Source organism: Arvicanthis niloticus, chromosome 22 (assembly GCF_011762505.2).
Source record: "Arvicanthis niloticus isolate mArvNil1 chromosome 22, mArvNil1.pat.X, whole genome shotgun sequence".
Taxonomy (NCBI): domain Eukaryota; kingdom Metazoa; phylum Chordata; class Mammalia; order Rodentia; family Muridae; genus Arvicanthis; species Arvicanthis niloticus.
The window spans coordinates 29,419,640-29,436,944 of NC_133429.1; the positions used below are offsets into that span (position 1 = coordinate 29,419,640).

The window sequence follows — 17,305 nt, forward strand, 5'->3', positions numbered from 1 at the left end:
ATCATATTCCATCTTAGCTTCCTTCGATCTTTGGTTCTAGAAATCTCACATGGTAAACTCTAAACTAAGGCATGTAGAGGAAAGAATTTGCTTACAGCAAACTGAGAAACATCTTCAAATGGAGAACTAGAAAAGAACTGTCAATCGATGTGGTGGTTTGAATAAGAATGAACTCCATAGGACCCTATATTTTAGTACTTGCTCTTCAGTTGGTGGAACTCTTTGAGAAACATTGGTTGGTATGGCCATGTTGGAGGAGGTGTGCCCCTGGGAAAGGGTTTTGTGGTTTCAAAAGTCCATGATATACACAGTTAGCTCTCTCTCTCTCTCTCTCTCTCTCTCTCTCTCTCTCTCTCTCTCTCTCCCTCTCCCCCTTCCCTCCCTCTCTCCCTCTCTCCCTCCGTCCCCCTCGCTCCCTTCCCTCCTCTCTCTGACTTGTGGTTATATTCCAACCTGTGAGTTCTCAGGAACTGTCCCAGCGACATGCCTGCCTGCCTGCTTGCCTGCCATGCCCCCCACAATGATGATCATGGAGTCTAACCATCTGAAACTGTAAGCCTCAAATAAACTCCTTCTTCTATATCTTGCCTTGGTTATGGTATGTTATCATTGCAATAGAAAAGTAACTAAGACAAACAATTTGAGGAAGACCATAGCTGGACAATAATTTAGACTCAGTCCTTATTTCCCAGAGGGTATTTGATAAGACATGTTTAGGGCTTAGGGTTTTTTTGTTTGTTTGTTTGTTTGTTTTTAAACAATCACTATTAATGTTCTTTAATATAACTGTAAATAGGCAGCCTTGGCGGATAGTACCAACTTAGATAAGGACAAGTGACTCACAGACAGAGTCACAGTGACCTGACCCCGAACCTTTACCCAGCTGATACCCTGTTCTGAAAGATATCTGTACTCCCCCTGAACACCTACGCTCCTGTGTCATCCCCTTCCCCATATCCTGCATTTTGTGTTTATAACCCCTGTGTTAAAAAGTAAAAATTATCATTTGCTAATAAAAAAAGAGAGAGAGATAAAAAAATTAAAAACAAAAAAATAATAATCTTTCAGGCCTCTTATAGGATAATAATGCTTTTACTCTCATAGTTTAAATATGATCTGTTACAACTGGAAATTCATTGTAATGAATCCTAGAATCAATTTCCATTGATATCATGGCTCCTCTATATGGGTCAGTAAATTCAAATAGTAAAGAAAGCTGTCTGTAACAAGATGTCAACACATGCACATAATGTGAGATAAAATTTGAAGCTTTAAGACCAGGGGTCAAGAATGATATTATATCTTTATTCTTTCTCATAAAGTGAGGTGAACACTCTTGATTTATATGTCTTCAAAGTATCTTAAGCATCAATCAATCTTGTGAGCACTGGATAGTGATTTGATAAATCTGATTTCACCCAGAGAGAAATGATTTATAAAATAAGCCTTATGCAATTGACTTTCCCTGTCTATCTTCTTATTCTCTTGCCCACTAAGTAAGGATAAACCACTATAAACCACTTTGTCAATATTTGCTTGGTAAGTCAACAATACCGAGATGATCTCTTGAAATTGTGAAACCACCACTAAAAAAACACTCTATTGCCAACTGAAATAGAATCTCACTACTTGACAGGGTAAGAAGAAAATGATACTGCACCAAACTTGATACTTGTATTTTATGTCAGCTGAAAGAAGACATAAATGTGACAATGAATATAGTGTGCCATGTGGGACTATCTTCATACAAGATGTGCTTTGATTCTTTTATAATGCCTTCAGTTAGTCACATCTGATAATAACAAAATGATACACTAAATATTAGAAACATCACTTAAATATTTTATGAATAATATGAGATTATAACTATGTTACAATTCTAATGACATGTCAAATAATTATATACCAATATTATAAGACTGGAAAAGCATGACGTAGTGTTAATACCAGGAGTCTTTGAAGTAACATATAAAGTCTTATGATCCATCATACACTAATCGAACTATCACAGTTCCATTGTTTTGAATTTTCTCCCCATTTTCCAGAAGAAAGTTAAATATTATAAAAGATGTTTTCCTATTTTAAAATTACTTTAAACACCTATTTTATTGTCCTAATAATTTCTATACAATCTCAAGACTGATTAAAAAAATAACACTAAAGAAAATATTTTTCCTAAAACAGCCTGGTGAGCCGGGCAGTGGTGACGCACGCCTTTAATCCCAGCACTTGGGAGGTAGAGGCAGGCAGATTTCTGAGTTCAGGCCAGCCTGGTCTACCGAGTGACTTCCAGGACAGCCAGGGCTACACAGAGAAACCCTGTCTCGAAAAACCAAAAAAAAAAAAAAACCAGCCTGGTGATAAAACATAATTATTATGATATTATGATCTGAGTAAATATTTTTGTTAATATCAAGCAGAGCATGCATAGCCATTTCATTAGACAACATAAAACACCTTGATATTAAAAAAGGGAATTGTGTTAGAGTAACCATAGATTTAATAAATACGTATTGAGCATGCATTATGGGTTTGTTTTGTTAAAAATCCAGGGAAGGACCTACACTAATGTAACTTATAATATGACAAAAATGATATGGAAGGATATATACATACATATTATAAATAATCATATAGCTGATGCTTCAGGGTGTGTGCACAATAAATGGAAGGAGTACAGGAGTGTTATGCTGTCAGTCTATTGCCACTAGTAAGTTTAAAAAACTGAAGCAAATTCCAGGGACACATTTCATTATGAACATTAAATAAAAGTGACATCAATACATTATTGATTTTATTGGGTACTATTTCATCTCTTGCCCTTCTGCATGAGCATGTATATAAACAAATGTGCACGAGCAAAATATAACCTTTGTAATGCCTTTCAATAATGCAGCAACCATGCTGATCTGACAGTAGAAATTGACCCCAATTCTATAGCTCTCCTTTCAGTGACTCGCAACAGGCAATCACTCAATTTAAAAATACAATTCTAAAGTTGTGATATTGAAAAGCAACCGAAAAGATACACCCAAACCAAAGAACAGCCAAAAAATCAGCATTAAAAAAATGTAAAACCTATGCTTAAATCCATGTCATTGCTTCTTTACTGTATACTTTTTAATGACCTTCTCTCAAATAGTCTATGTTATTGGTTCTATGTAATGACATCAGATAATAATAATACTGACAGTGCAGAGATTCTACAGCTTCATTTGTTACTCATATCTATGTATGTGTTTCCTTTGTTGATGGAAAAACAGAGAAAGAGCATGCATAGGCATGGATATGTTACAAGACACACATGGAAATCAGAAGGCTATTCTTAGGAGTCAGTTCTTTCTCTCTACCTTCTGGTATCCACAATTCAATTCAGATCCTCAGGTTTCCACACAAACACCTCTACCCACTGATCTATCTTGCTAGTCCACACATCTTGCTTGTTAATTGATTTTAACATCAATTTTATAAAGTAGCAGTTACTATTATTAACTTGACTTATAAGTAGTTAGTGACATTTCACAGTACAAGCACCAAGATATACACACACACACACACACACACACACACACACACACACACACACACATATATATATATATATATATATATATATATATATATGATATATACATATTCCAAATTGTTTCTTGTATAATTTTCTACCACTTTAAGATTCAGTCTGTTATTAATGGACCACAGATGACAAGGTTCTGGTTAGAAAAACCAAAGAACCATTCAAATCCATATATATTTATTACCAATATTAAATCCTCAAAAAATAAGAGTGCGAGGAAATTATAAACCCTCATCAAAAAGAGATAAACATCCAAGTCAAATCTTTAAACTCTAAACAAAATGAAGACCTTTATTTACAAACCATGTGAGTTTGTTGGTGGAGATCATTCCTCCTTGTGGTTTTCAGGCTTTGGTATAAATATTTTTGAGTCCAGTGCAGTGCTTGCTTCTGTTTTTGCAAGCTACAAATACATCTAGTTTCTTTCTGAACACTATTTTCAAGAATGTCACCCAAGGCATGTTTTACTGAGGTCTTGAGGCAAAGAGAACAACATTTTGAACCATCCAGTATGAATTTCATTTCGGCAGACAGGTGCTGCGAAGCATCGCCCGGTTTGTTTTGGAATAGGGGTGGATCTGGCAACAGCATTTGTTAAGGTTCTACTTCATGTCATATGCCATTACCGAGGCATGACAACATTTTGGCTCACAACATTTAAACTTGAGACTTACTAAAATATAAACAAATCTTCCACGTCTACTGTTTACTGCAAGAAGTCAGAATGCAAAACAGAGTGTGGAATTTGCTCAGTGCTGTTTGTATGACACAGAAAATATATTGCTGATACACTAATTACCTGATTGTATGTATGTATATATATGAAATATGTGTGTATGTATATGATGGCATATAGATATAGATATAGATGATATAGATATAGATATAGCCAAAAATAAATTTCAAGTGACAGGAATTCAAATATCTTGAAATGGAGAAAAGATATATTTCCCTTGTTTGCCTTTTTCTATGCTCTGAAACATGAAGCAATCAAATAAGGAGCATTAATGGCTGGGGATCGTTTCCATGGCTTCAGAGATGGCCACACTTCTTATTGAATAACTCAGAATTCACTCATGAGAGAGGCTAATTCTCCTCTCCCGGAAGTCATTAGCTGATTTTCGTTCTTTGTCTAGTGGTAGAACCCCATCCAGTTAACCCACTTCCCCTTCAGGATGTCTGTAGATACTGTTGTCATTGTTCTTTTTTGTTGTTGTTTTGTTTATACAGCTATTTCTGTGAGAAACTTTCTGTTTTATAATTGTTGATAATTTCTTGCTTTATTCACTAATGAATTTATGTTTATCATAGATATAGTAAAATATTTTACACACAGGGTTCAGAACAATTCGTGGCTTCCAGAATCCACTGAGGGCTTTAGAATAGTATCTCCTGTAATCATAGAGGACTACTTTGCACGTGTGTGTGTGTGTGTGTGTGTGTGTGTGTGTGTGCATGTGTGTATCATTCATGTCTGTTAAGTACATGGAGTACTATGTGGTCTGAATAACTTCCACACATTGGAGGTTTAATACCTAATATAGATTGCGAAGGAAGGGCCTTTAATGAGACATTTATATGGCAGGATCTTTATCCTCCATGAATTGATTAATGCTGCTATCCACAGTCTGCAAGGGTGGATACCCCCTCCCCACCATCTATCAATTCTTCTACAACTTGAATGCAGTTCTTGTCCCCTGCCTGGCGTGTATAACAAGGTTTCATGATGGAAACAAACAGTAAAACTCAAAATCATGAGAAAAAATATGTACTCTTAAAATCATGCAGTCTGTGGCATAGCAGTTCTAAAGGAATGCACCCTGAAAAGCTGTAGCAGTCTTGTTTCCGTTTTTGTTGTTGCTGTTTTTCATTTTACCTTTTGCCTGTCTTTTGCTAGCTCTTTAAACTAAGCACACTGGGTCTTAAAATGAGACTAATTCTAGTTAAGAAGTCGTTGCTCTCCTCTAGGTGATTAGCATCTACGGATCTCCGGAAATAGAATCTTACTTCTGGAAGCGTTAGTGTCAAGTAAATGATACAGAGCATGCAATTGGCAACTCTGCAAGCCTGGTGCCGAGCTAATTAGGGGTCTGACATATTTAGCATCCTCAGTAGTCACAGAGAACATTTATCCTCCGCACAGCTTCTAGTTCACAGCTTCTAGTAGGATGTTTCTTACCCCTGCGCTGTTCCATGCTAATTGATTTTCAATCACTCTGCTACCGTGTACTAGAGGGAAACATTAAGATTTTTTTTTTTTATTCACAGTGATCACGGAGTGTGGGCTATTAGTAGCGATGTTAAATAGCTTCTTGCTAACCATACAAGCTGACTCCTATGCAAGCAGCCGAGCACTGTATATTCATTATCTGATGTTGTATGATGCCAAAGTCCTTCACCATGTCCAGCATGGCCCATACACCTCGGACCTGCTCATAGTTTTCCATAAAATCAAACACATCAATCCCTCAAAATCCTGTAATTCTTGTCTTACAAGTGATTCCAGACATACCAGTCCCTGAAGCCCACTTTAGTCATCCTGTCTCACTTACCTAGAGTGTGATGCTGTTCTCCATCTATGTTGAAACCCACTGCCCCTCTATGTACTTTGCTTTTCAGTTTCCGCTACTGTCTTTCAGATTTCTCAATTTTTACTTTATACCTCTCCTCTATTTTTTAAGCTTCCAAAATTTCACCCAACTTCTAGTCTTAATGTTCTTTTTAGTGTGCTTCTTGATTAACATGGAGAATTAAATTATTAAATCAGCTAGCTAGTGAAGTTTTCCGCAGCTTCAAAACTGACGCTTCCGTTACAAACAGATGTCTGAATAGCATAAAGAAACTAGTGATCAAAAATGAAGGCATTGTGTCCTTCTCATCTGACCTTTCTTCCTACCGCAGAACTACAGTTGATAACTGCTTTTCCACCAGCTCTCCTAGTTGAAGTCATCAGAGCTGTATTCAATGTCCTTCCTATCTTCCTAAGGTTGTCCACTTGACACCCCCAAGGTCACCCTGCTCCTTAACATTGAACTTGGATATATCATTCTGATCAGCTACAAGATTACCAAATGTCTGTTGAGAGGACTTAGGAGTGCTACAATGAAGGTAGACTTGAAAACCTGACTTCATCACTAGGAAAGTCATTTAATAGTCTCTGGCCCGTGTTTTTTTATTACTATAAGTCAGAGATTCAAAATCCTGTTTTATAGATTTGTAGTGTGAATTCATATATAGAAAGTGCTTAAAAGAGTTCTGATTCCCTAAGACTCAATCAATAATAGCGATTTTTTCCCTTTACTTTCTTGTATACAAACTCTTCCCTTTTATAAGACATAATGTTCTCTTAAAAATTAATGGACACATATCAGAGCTAGCTTTCCATTCTACTACGGAATACCTTCCATAGCTGATAGCTCTCTGAAGGTGACTAGGTTTTTTTTTTTTTTCCTATTTGCACTTTTCATACTGTATGAGAGATTTCTTATTTTGATACTGACTTTATTTGCTTGCTTTCCATTTGTCAGATTGATTTTAATTCTATGGCTACATTTTCAGCTCCTATAGTATAAGGACCATATCTAATGCCTATTCTGTCCCTCCCCCTCCCCCGACACAGCCCCTAGAACAACGTGACTGACAATCTGCTCCTATAAACATTGCCCATTGAGCTATGACACATTTCACTTGCTTGATCTAGCACACCACACAGGTGTATATAAAGAAAAATAAACTCAAAAATAAGTATCTCTCTACTGCCTGTCCTTTGAAGAATTTAAGAGGTGTTGGCAACTGCCTCATATTTTTTATTTGAGAAGATCAAATTATACAAACCCAATCACAGTAATAACCTAGGCAATTGCCTCATCACAAACACTCAGTAAAGTAGATGGCTGCTATGCTACGTTTAAGAAAAAGGGAAAATGGTAAAAGAATTTTCCATTACATCAATGAAACGGGAAATCCATGTGTTGCTGGTTACTGTATGACTTAGTTACATAACAGCTACAAGTCTCAAAGAGAAGTGAAATTCCATGTCTTTGAGAATGGAATAAAAAACAAGAGAAAGTATGTAAAAATTCAAACAATGCATAGTGGAATACAATTACGCATTCTTGTAACAGTTGCATTGTCTTTTTCTTTTTGTTTCTTTAAGGGCCCAGTTGGGATGCTAAATTAAGAAACGTTACTAGTGAACTTTTTGCAAAGCATTGCACGGCATAATCTCATGAAAACTATAAATCCAGGGTAGCACGGACATCCCAGAGACCATCCAAGATGAGATAGATGGCTAGGCACGTTTGTCATCTACAAAAGCCAACTGTTAAGTATTTCTCATCTTTAATATTCTCAAATATGAGATTTTCATACTTGAAATAACCTAAAATCAGTGTTAATTAAAATAATTATAATTACTTACAGTTTATTGATAAATTATACACATGTAAAATGTGTTTATACTGGAACATTCACATACAAACAATATTTGAGGCTTTAAGATGCATTTACATATGCTCTCCCAGTGGTATCCTATGCAATACTATAAAGAATGGAGGCAGGAATACCTCAGCTCTCAATTTTTATTACCAGTTCAGGGGAAAAAAAGCCAAGCAATAAAAGGTTAACAAGCTTCATGTCCTGAAGTCCTCGAACATAAAGATTAATACTAGAAGTAGGAGGTTATATATATATGGGTAGCAGCAAGCCATGATCATTGTTGTTTCTCTCAAATGAAAGCTTCAAAGCCAGACCTAGTTCCCTCAAAAGCTCCACTCACAAAGGACAGATCCTTGAGCAGCGACACCCCTAGAATATTCTCCGCATCTACTCCTCTTTCTTCAAAGTTGATGGTAGCATGACAACTGGTACCTAGTGTGCTGGTCTTTCAGCCTTGGCTTTGAAGAGAATTAATGGGCTCCAAAGGGAGCTGCCTCCCGTATTCCAGTGACCACTCCTGTGTTGTGAGGACAAACACGCTTTGAAAGAAGAAATGTGGAATACTTAAAACTCCACATCTTATTTAGCTCCAATGCAGAGGAATGAGTCATTTGGATTTTAATTTTAATATCCTAGTCTAGAGGAAAGAAAAATTATTTTGTGAGTAATGACTTAGAAGAATCTCATTCAAAATTAACTTTATTTTTACGATTTGCCAATTATTCTACATGCTTTGTATGAATTGATCAGTTAAGTGATACAAAGGGATTGCTACCGTTAATCTGCCACTCAGCAGGTAAGTCACTGGCCTGAAGCAGGTTAGTCACAGAAGAACCAGGACCCTTGCCATTCAGACTCTAACACACAAGAGCAGTTTCTCCAATAAATACAACATTATAAGTAATTTCTAAAGAGGAAACTAGAGTGAAGTCCAGAAGAGCATGAATTTCAACATAAAATTTAAAACACTATACCAGGTAATATATTTTATTTTTTAAAAGGGAAATGATCCCAAAACGAGCTGCAGAAATAGAAACTGGAGAGAGTGTGTTTCAGTTTTCTCCTTTCATATATGAGAAATGCTCTCCTAAGGAAGTTGAATTTACCCAGGGTCACATTGGGAAATAAAGCAGATATAAATTTCCCAGACAAGTGTCCATGCCTCTACACCATAATTCAGGATTCGAAGAGTTTTACTTTTTTAAACCAGTCCTTTGAAGTTCATTATTGAATTATTAACATTAACGATCCACCACCCTAGTTAACCTGAAGAGAATATTGAAGAATTTATAAGAGACACTTGAGACTACCAGATCTATAACTCTGTGAAAGTGCAAGCAGATGTAAAGCAAGAATGTACTTTTTAATCGACTGCAGTTTTTCTGTTTTCATGTTTGTTTGTTCTTTTGCTTAAAAGATGGATTCAGTTAGTCCAGGCTGGCCTCAAACTCACTATGAAGCTAAGGATGGCATCGAATGTTCTATATATGTGTCCTAGGATCATGGGTTTATCTGGTGCTGCTGATGAAACCCAGGGATTTACTCATGCTAGTCAAGTAGTCTACCAACTGAACTATATTTTCAGCTGTTTTTGAGGGTTCCTAAAATTTTAATTGTATTGGAACAACAACAGTTCTGTCAAAATCAAGTATACCATCTAGTTTATGGCTTAATATCATTATAAATTGAATAGAAACCATAACTAATGTTATCCTCTGGACCTACATAATAATTTAGCTAAAGAATACTTGGCTGGCTTCTTGCTCAACAACACTGCTGCCACTAAAGACACATGGGTACACAGTATTCCGAAATGAAAATAGGTGTATAAGACACAGATTCGCAGCTGGTGCACAACAAAGTAAAAAGCGAAGGCAGGATCTACAAGTACTCCTTGCCCTTGAGAAATAATCTTAGGCTTGATTCTGCAGATAGCAGTCATAAAGGGTAGGCAAACGGTAAAGAGAAGACAGAAAAAGACTAAGAAACATTTATCCGTATATTCACCATGTGCCAACACATTTTTGTGCCTGATACTAAAATACTAGAGTCACTTAGGCATCAAAATTCCTACACGAAAATATTGTTATCATTATATCTGTTATACTCTCAAATGCTGGTGTGAAAATCTCAACTGTCTTATAATGCTTGCAGCAAGAACTGACGGAAACAACACTGTGTGGGGGCTGCAGACTTGTGAAGTTTGATCATTGGGCTCATACCCTTTTATTAATTAATTAACTAATTAATGTGCATCCCAAGTGCTGTAAATAACCCCCTCTCCCAGTTTCCCCTTCACTGTGACCCACCCTCCCCATCCCTCTCCTCTTCTCCTATGAGAGGGTGGGACCCCCTTGCCTCTTCTCTGAGAGGGAGGAATGCCCCTGGGTATCCCCCTCCACCTGCAGCCCACCCCACCTCCATGTGCACACATATCAAGTCTCCATCAATTTAGGCAAATCCTCTCCCACTGAGGCAGCTCTGTTGAGGCATGGATACCTCAGACAGGCTACAGCTTTAGGGAGAGCCTCTGCTCCATTTGGTGAAGGACTCACAGGGAGCTTGAGCTGCACGTCTGCTACATATGTGCCAGAGGGATTCGTCCCAGGCTCATGCTCTTTTTTTATTGGATATTTTATTTATACTTCAGATGCCATCCCCTTTCCCCATCCCCCCCTTAGAAAACCCCTATCCCATGCCCCCTTTTCCTTTTTGCATTTATACACTTTTTTAAAAATGTTAATCAAAGGCTTTATAAGTTTGGTAATGCTCAATCAGAGGTGTAACCCACTACCCAACCTAGATATATCAACTACCTTTGACTGGTGGAGATACATGAACATCTGCCTCCCTGTCTCCCCCCTCTTTCTCTCTCTCATCACCTACCTTCTCCTCTCCTTCTTCTCCTCTTCTCCTTACTCCTTCTCTTCCTCTCAGTACTCCTCCCACCTTAGCTCCTCCTACATAGCACCCTTCCTGTTAAAATAAAACTTTTCTCTCAAAATACATTTAGAGAAAATTATGCCTATTTGTACCAGTGAGGTACAAGATAGTCCTAATACCCAGTCCATCATTTTGTTGACTAACCAGAACCTCTGTCGTCTATCCTAAAACACTTAGTTCTGAACCTGGCTTTTTCCTGGGCTTTAGAATGAATGTCAGCTGAAAACCATCCACTCAAATATTTTCTCTCAAGGTAAATAGCCAGGATTGGCTATGAGACTATAAGTTTTCAACCCTGTCAGAAATCCAGAATGACTGAGTTAACTATAATTGTGGAAAGCATAAAGCATAGCTTCTAAACCTTAGCCAATTTATAGAGACCTCTGAACCCCTGGACACTCCCTCTACTACAAGACATTGGAGCATCTGTTCTTCCACCTTCTGGTCCAGGATCATCTGACAGACCTTAGTGACAGGCTCATGCTCTTAAAGGGGAAACTGTGACAGTGGCCTGTTCCTCTCTGCCTTTGTTTCTTTGCTGCTATGTACTCCCTGGTCTCACTTCCTGTTCTATCACAGGCCCACAGCAATTGAACCAAGCAAGGATGGACTGAAACCACTAAATTTATGAACCCAAATTAGTATTTGTATTTATTTTTAGATTGATTACCTTAGATAGTTTGTCACAGGTGCAGAAAGACAGCTAAGTAGCTACCATAGCAAACCTCTGTCCCCACCCATATGACACTGGAGTTAGGTCTGTTTCAATCACCATTTCATTAATAAATTAGCCATCTAATGGAGTTCTGGTTATTTTGTTCCTCTCAAAAATATGAAAACCAATTGTGAGGATCTGTTTTAACTATTAAATACAAAATTGAGTCTTCAAATATATTCAAATGAGCTAATAAGATTACACCTTTGTCTATAAAAATGTAATTTATCTGAATAAGCCATTCATGAAGTCCCTTGATGAAAAATAATGTTAAATTTATATATTTTCATCCAAGAAACAACAACAACAAAAATAAAACCTTTAAGTCAACTTTTGTTTGATATCTTCGCTCAGTCATTCCATTCACAAGTATTTATTGGTAAATGGATGGGTGTGAAAAACAAGCTTTGACGTTGAGCACTGATGCTATGTAAAACTCAGATGAGTCTTCCCTCTTAATCCAAGTGAGAGCAGAAGGCAAGCCAACATTTTAGACGTGCCTGAAAATAAACGGAACTGCAGCAGAGAATCAAGTCAGCTCAACACAAGGCACTGGACTGTCCAAAACTGGTTGGTCTCTTCCAAGAAAGAAAAAAATGTCTCACTGAGGAAGTGTACATGAAATGTGATCTGGTGTATAACAGAAAGATATTTTTGAAAAAACAAAGTAACAACACATAGGTGAGTTCCTGTGGCAGCAATGAACATAAGAATAACCAAAGATACAAAAGCAAGACTTGAAAAGGAAGACAGTCACTAAGAGGGTGTGGTTGGGGCCTGGAGAGAGTGCTCTACACTTAAAAACACCACTAATTGAATTAAGAACACTCCAACTGAGAAATTGATACAAGGGATTGTATTTGTTCATTTTAATGAGAGACATATTAATGCATTTGAACATGGAAATGATCAGGAAGCTGAAAATGTCCATTAGGTCTTCTCCCTGCAGCTCTAGAATTGTATGTCCACTTATGGAAGAAGAAAAAAAATCTTATTACATGTCAATTGTGTTCATCAGTGTTGAAAGAGACTTTGTTCAAGAATGTAATAGTCTTGTATCTTGAAGTTAAGCTTCCAAGGACGTTTTAACCATTTCCTTTAAAAATTTTCATCAGCATGGGGGGAAATAAATAAGGATGGAGAAAGATACAGATGATGATGGCTGATGCCTGCTGACAGAAGCAAACTGGCAGAGGTCTTTGACGCTGCCATGTAATGATGTCAATAGTGACATCTGGTAAGAGAGAGTTCTGTGGAGTGATACAGGAGGAAGCAAGATTACAGAGGGATGAAGCATGGGTTGAAGAGTATGAAGCCAAAGTGATTTGGAGAAGAAGGCTTTTCAGGGAATCTAGGTTGTATAGAAGAAAACCAAAGTCCAAAAGTTAGTACATGATAACTTCTGAAGTGGTAAAGAATTAAGAATTTTCATTTTGAGGTCAGAAAAAAAAATTTTTAAAAAACTTAAGATATTATAAGTTAGGAGGATAAAAAAATCCAGAAATTTTACAAAGATTTAAATATATATCTTGTCAGCCATATGTCAAATGTTTATAGAATCTCTATTCTGTTTTTGAGAACATCATTCTAAGATAAACAGCCATGCTCTCTTGGTAGTGTTAGCATGTTTTAAATAAACAAGAAAAATAATAGAAAGCCAATTCAAAATTAAATGATCCTATTCTAGGTATTTCAACTCTAAGGTTAGCCTGAGAGTCAGGAAAGCTTAATAATGAATTCTGCCTTCTCACATTTGAATAGGCAATGTCACGTTTCAAAGTAAGTATTTGGTGTTAGGATTTATTTTGTTTTCTTCGAGAGTGCTGACTTAAAAAAAAAAACCACGATGTGTCACGAGAATGTTAGTATGGAGCAGATGTGTCAAGATTATTTCATGTGTTATATTACAAACTCTAAATGTCTATCAAGTCTGCAGGATATGAAATCGTGGTACAAGAAAAGCATAATAGTGTGAGATACTTTAACACTTGCTTCAAAGTCTATTATATATATTTTTCAGAGACAGAAAACTAGCCAACTAAAAACTATGGGAGTCCTAAAATGGTGAAGTGTGCAGGAGAAATTTCATGAAGTTAGATATTGGCCTCACGTTTTTTTTTCCCTTACAATTGTTGAGTTGACAATTCTTAATATAACAAAATATCTAAATGATCTGATACTTTTCCCTACATGCCCCACTTATTGGTCTGAGATTTCTTATCATCTAGTTAGAGACTGTTAATGTGGAAGACAGTCAATGATTGAGAAGCTGCCCATTCATCTACACTGCCAGATATTTCATTTGTGCCTGATTATGCCTAAACTGTGTCTCATAATTGTATAAAGACGCCTTAGTACAGTGCTATAAAATACAGTAGCCAGTCGAACATCCAATGATAGTTATAAAATATTCACACTAAGCACGGTGTTTCTATCAACTATTGACAATTTCCCCATCTCTTTTAGGAGATTAAGTAAGTACTTTCTCACTTAGATATGTGAACTGGAAAAATTCAAGTGTGGAAAAGTAAGATTATATCACTGCATATGTTGAACATTTTTAAAGCAACATACCAATAGCTTGCTGAGTGATAGGCAATCACATGGAAAAAGTTGAGGCAAAAGCTACAGACAACTGAAGATCATTCTATTTCATCCCTATGATAAGATTTTAAACCATTTTATATTATTGTTTTATTTTTGACTTGTGTGCATGTGAGTGAAAGGAAAGAGAGAGGAGGGAGAGAGAGAGAGGAGAGAGAGAAAGAGAGAGAGAGAGAGAGAGAGAGAGAGAGAGAGAGAGAGAGAATGAATGTACATGTGCACTTGTGAAGGGCATGTGCCTATGGACTACAGAAGAAGCTGATAAATACCAGAAGTCTGGAGTTATAAGCTTTCGTGACCTACCTGCCTTGCATGCTAGGAAAGCAAACTCCAATTCTGTGTGCACAAGCATTAAGCCCTCGTGATCACTGAGGCATCTCTCTGGGTCCTCTTCATTATGTTTTAATTTAAATAGGAATATGTGAAGGTTTCTATATTTTACACCTTGTTAGATTTTCCAGGAAATCTTGTATCATATTAAATAGGATACTATATTAGTCACCACATCCAGATGTTTAAAAACTGCATTTATTTTTTTTCTTGTGTGCACACAACATGCATATTTATACGCTGTGGATGTAGTCATAGATCACCTGCAGAAGGAGTCAGCTCTCTCCTTCTATCATGTGTGTTCTGCAGATTGAACTCAGATCATCGGACATAGTACCAAGGAGCTTTACCTGAGAGCCCAACTTCTAGCTCAGTGCTTCTCAGTCTTCCTAATGCTGAGTCCTTTAATACAGTTTTTCATGATGTGGTGACCCCGCCAACCATAAAATTACTTTGGTTGCTATATCAGAATGATAATTTTGCTGCTGTTATGAATTGTAACGTAAATACCTGTGTTTTTTGGATGGTTTATGGAAGTCATGACCGACAAGTTGTGAAACACTGTATATTGTTCAGTATGTTGATAAGTCTTCATGTAAATGGCTGAAAGAACTACAGAAAGCAGGCTCCTGAGAGGACTTCTCCACATATAGAAACCTTATTTCAGGTCAACATTAATTATTAAAATCTTCAAGTTGTTAACCATTCAGCTTTGAATCTACTTATGCTAGATTTCTGTCTCTTTTTACATTCATAGTTGTTATTAGAAACCATGAAAAATATGTAATTAAGATAGACAATGATATTTTGTTAAATCCACTGATTCTGTAGAAAAACAAAATGTGAATCTATATTGATCATTTTACAATGATGTTTTCTTATGATGCTAAAATCCGTATCTCTTTGAAAAAAAATCCATATCATATGACTCTCCTGGCATAGGTTTTATGCTTGTTATTGTATTTTCTCCAGAATTTTGTTTCTATTGATTTTTTTCATTGACACAATAAAAACAGGTGGAAATTATTTTCTTCGTATTTGTTTCCCTTTTGAAATAACTTTTAAAGTAAAGAATCTATAACGATGCTTTCTGTTGCCATCCGTCTTTCAACACTATTATCAGGGCTACTTATCAAGAAAAGCCTGTAAAATAAGGGTCCTGTATATAGTATCACTTCTGCTTTGTTACCTCATATAAAACTGTTGTGTTTCCATGCAGAAGAGGTCCATAGCAAATATAGGAATGTCCAACAACCCAGCCTAAGTCAGAAGCTGCCCACCATACCTAAAAAAAAAATAAATAAATATAAATAAATAAAAACAATAATAAAACATGTGTCTTAGTCAGAGAAATACCATGTGCTATAAGTGTAAAATCATGGTTACCTCTCCAGGTTTGAGTCCATATATAGAAGACATTGTCCAGTTCAACATGACAGCATAGCCCCCGGTGGGTCTAACCACGCCCTTAAAGAGAGGGGACAATGAAGTTATCATCTATGAATAATGTTAAAGATTCACTGTTTTCATATAATCTCCCATATAATTTACAGATTTAAATCATTCAATATTCTGTAGCTACAAATTATATTGACTCATATATAGTTGCATTTAAATTACTATTTCTTTTAATTCTCTAATATTCAATACAAATATAAATTACTATTTATAGAAAAATGTTATATGACATTCTTAATGGTATACAAAAACATTCACTTTCACAGTCATATATAATATGATTTTAGTGGTGATACACAGTATCAATATGACATTTTCAAAACAAAAATTGAAACTCCTCAAACTAAACCCAAATTAAATTAAATTTAACAAAAAGCTAAATGAAGTTATCAGTTTAAAATATAGACCAACATAAGAACATCCATTCCTTATGATGATGACAATATGCTGCTTAGAGGAAACAATGTTACATTCTAATTGGAGACCTAATTACACCGCTAAGTGGGAATCACACAGAACAATATGGGAGTTGAGCAATACTTTAATGAGGATTTCCAGAACTCGGAACAGTGAATCCTGATGAGTTAGCCTTAAGGCTAACAGATGTGTTTTATGTTGCATTTGGGGCAAATCAAGGCATTACTACATTTTCGCAAGTCTGTTTCCAGTACCTTCCCTTAGTGTTGGAAACTATCCAAACTCAACAGCCAATATCTGAAACGTGGGCACATGAGTCACCAAGATAAGAATGAATGATAAATACAATAATTAGAGATCAGTTTATTTCACCATTGTAAATATTAGTGGTCATTGGTACCAAAAGACATGGCTATAAAAATGAGCTGGCAAATGCGTACTGAGTAAAAACAATAATTTAAGATTCATATGGCCTTCAAAGCATCTCTGAGTTGTTTTCTTCAAAACATTATTCTGCTCAATGGGCTAAACATGACCTAATTAATGGGTGTTCTTTTAGTTGTACACTTTTGGTATCATTGTGCAATTTTAACATGTATACTTGATTCTGGAGATAAAAAAGAAAAAGATAAATAAAACACACTGATTTGCTGTAGCTCATATTATTGTTGTTCTCTGCAGGCTCCACCAATAAAACGTAGGCGTCAAACTGTGGAACATACTGTGTCTACCAACAATACCTGGTCTCTTGACAATATCAGGTGCAGCTTTATTGGCATTTGAGAACTATTTTCTATGTTGTAGGATGCAATTAGCATGTAGCT

At 36.3% G+C, this 17,305-nt stretch overlaps 1 protein-coding gene across 1 annotated transcript in view; it reads right to left on the bottom strand.

Annotated features, from left to right (window-relative positions):
* The window catches only part of Acss3 (acyl-CoA synthetase short chain family member 3), a 173,636-nt gene that overhangs the window by 69,221 nt on the left and 87,110 nt on the right, over positions 1-17,305 (bottom strand). The window contains exons 6-7 of the mRNA XM_076920151.1: positions 15,993-16,073; positions 15,796-15,891 (exon numbers count right to left, since the gene is read on the bottom strand). Coding sequence (XP_076776266.1) covers positions 15,796-15,891; positions 15,993-16,073 — 177 coding nt within the window. The remainder of the gene's footprint in view (positions 1-15,795; positions 15,892-15,992; positions 16,074-17,305) is intronic.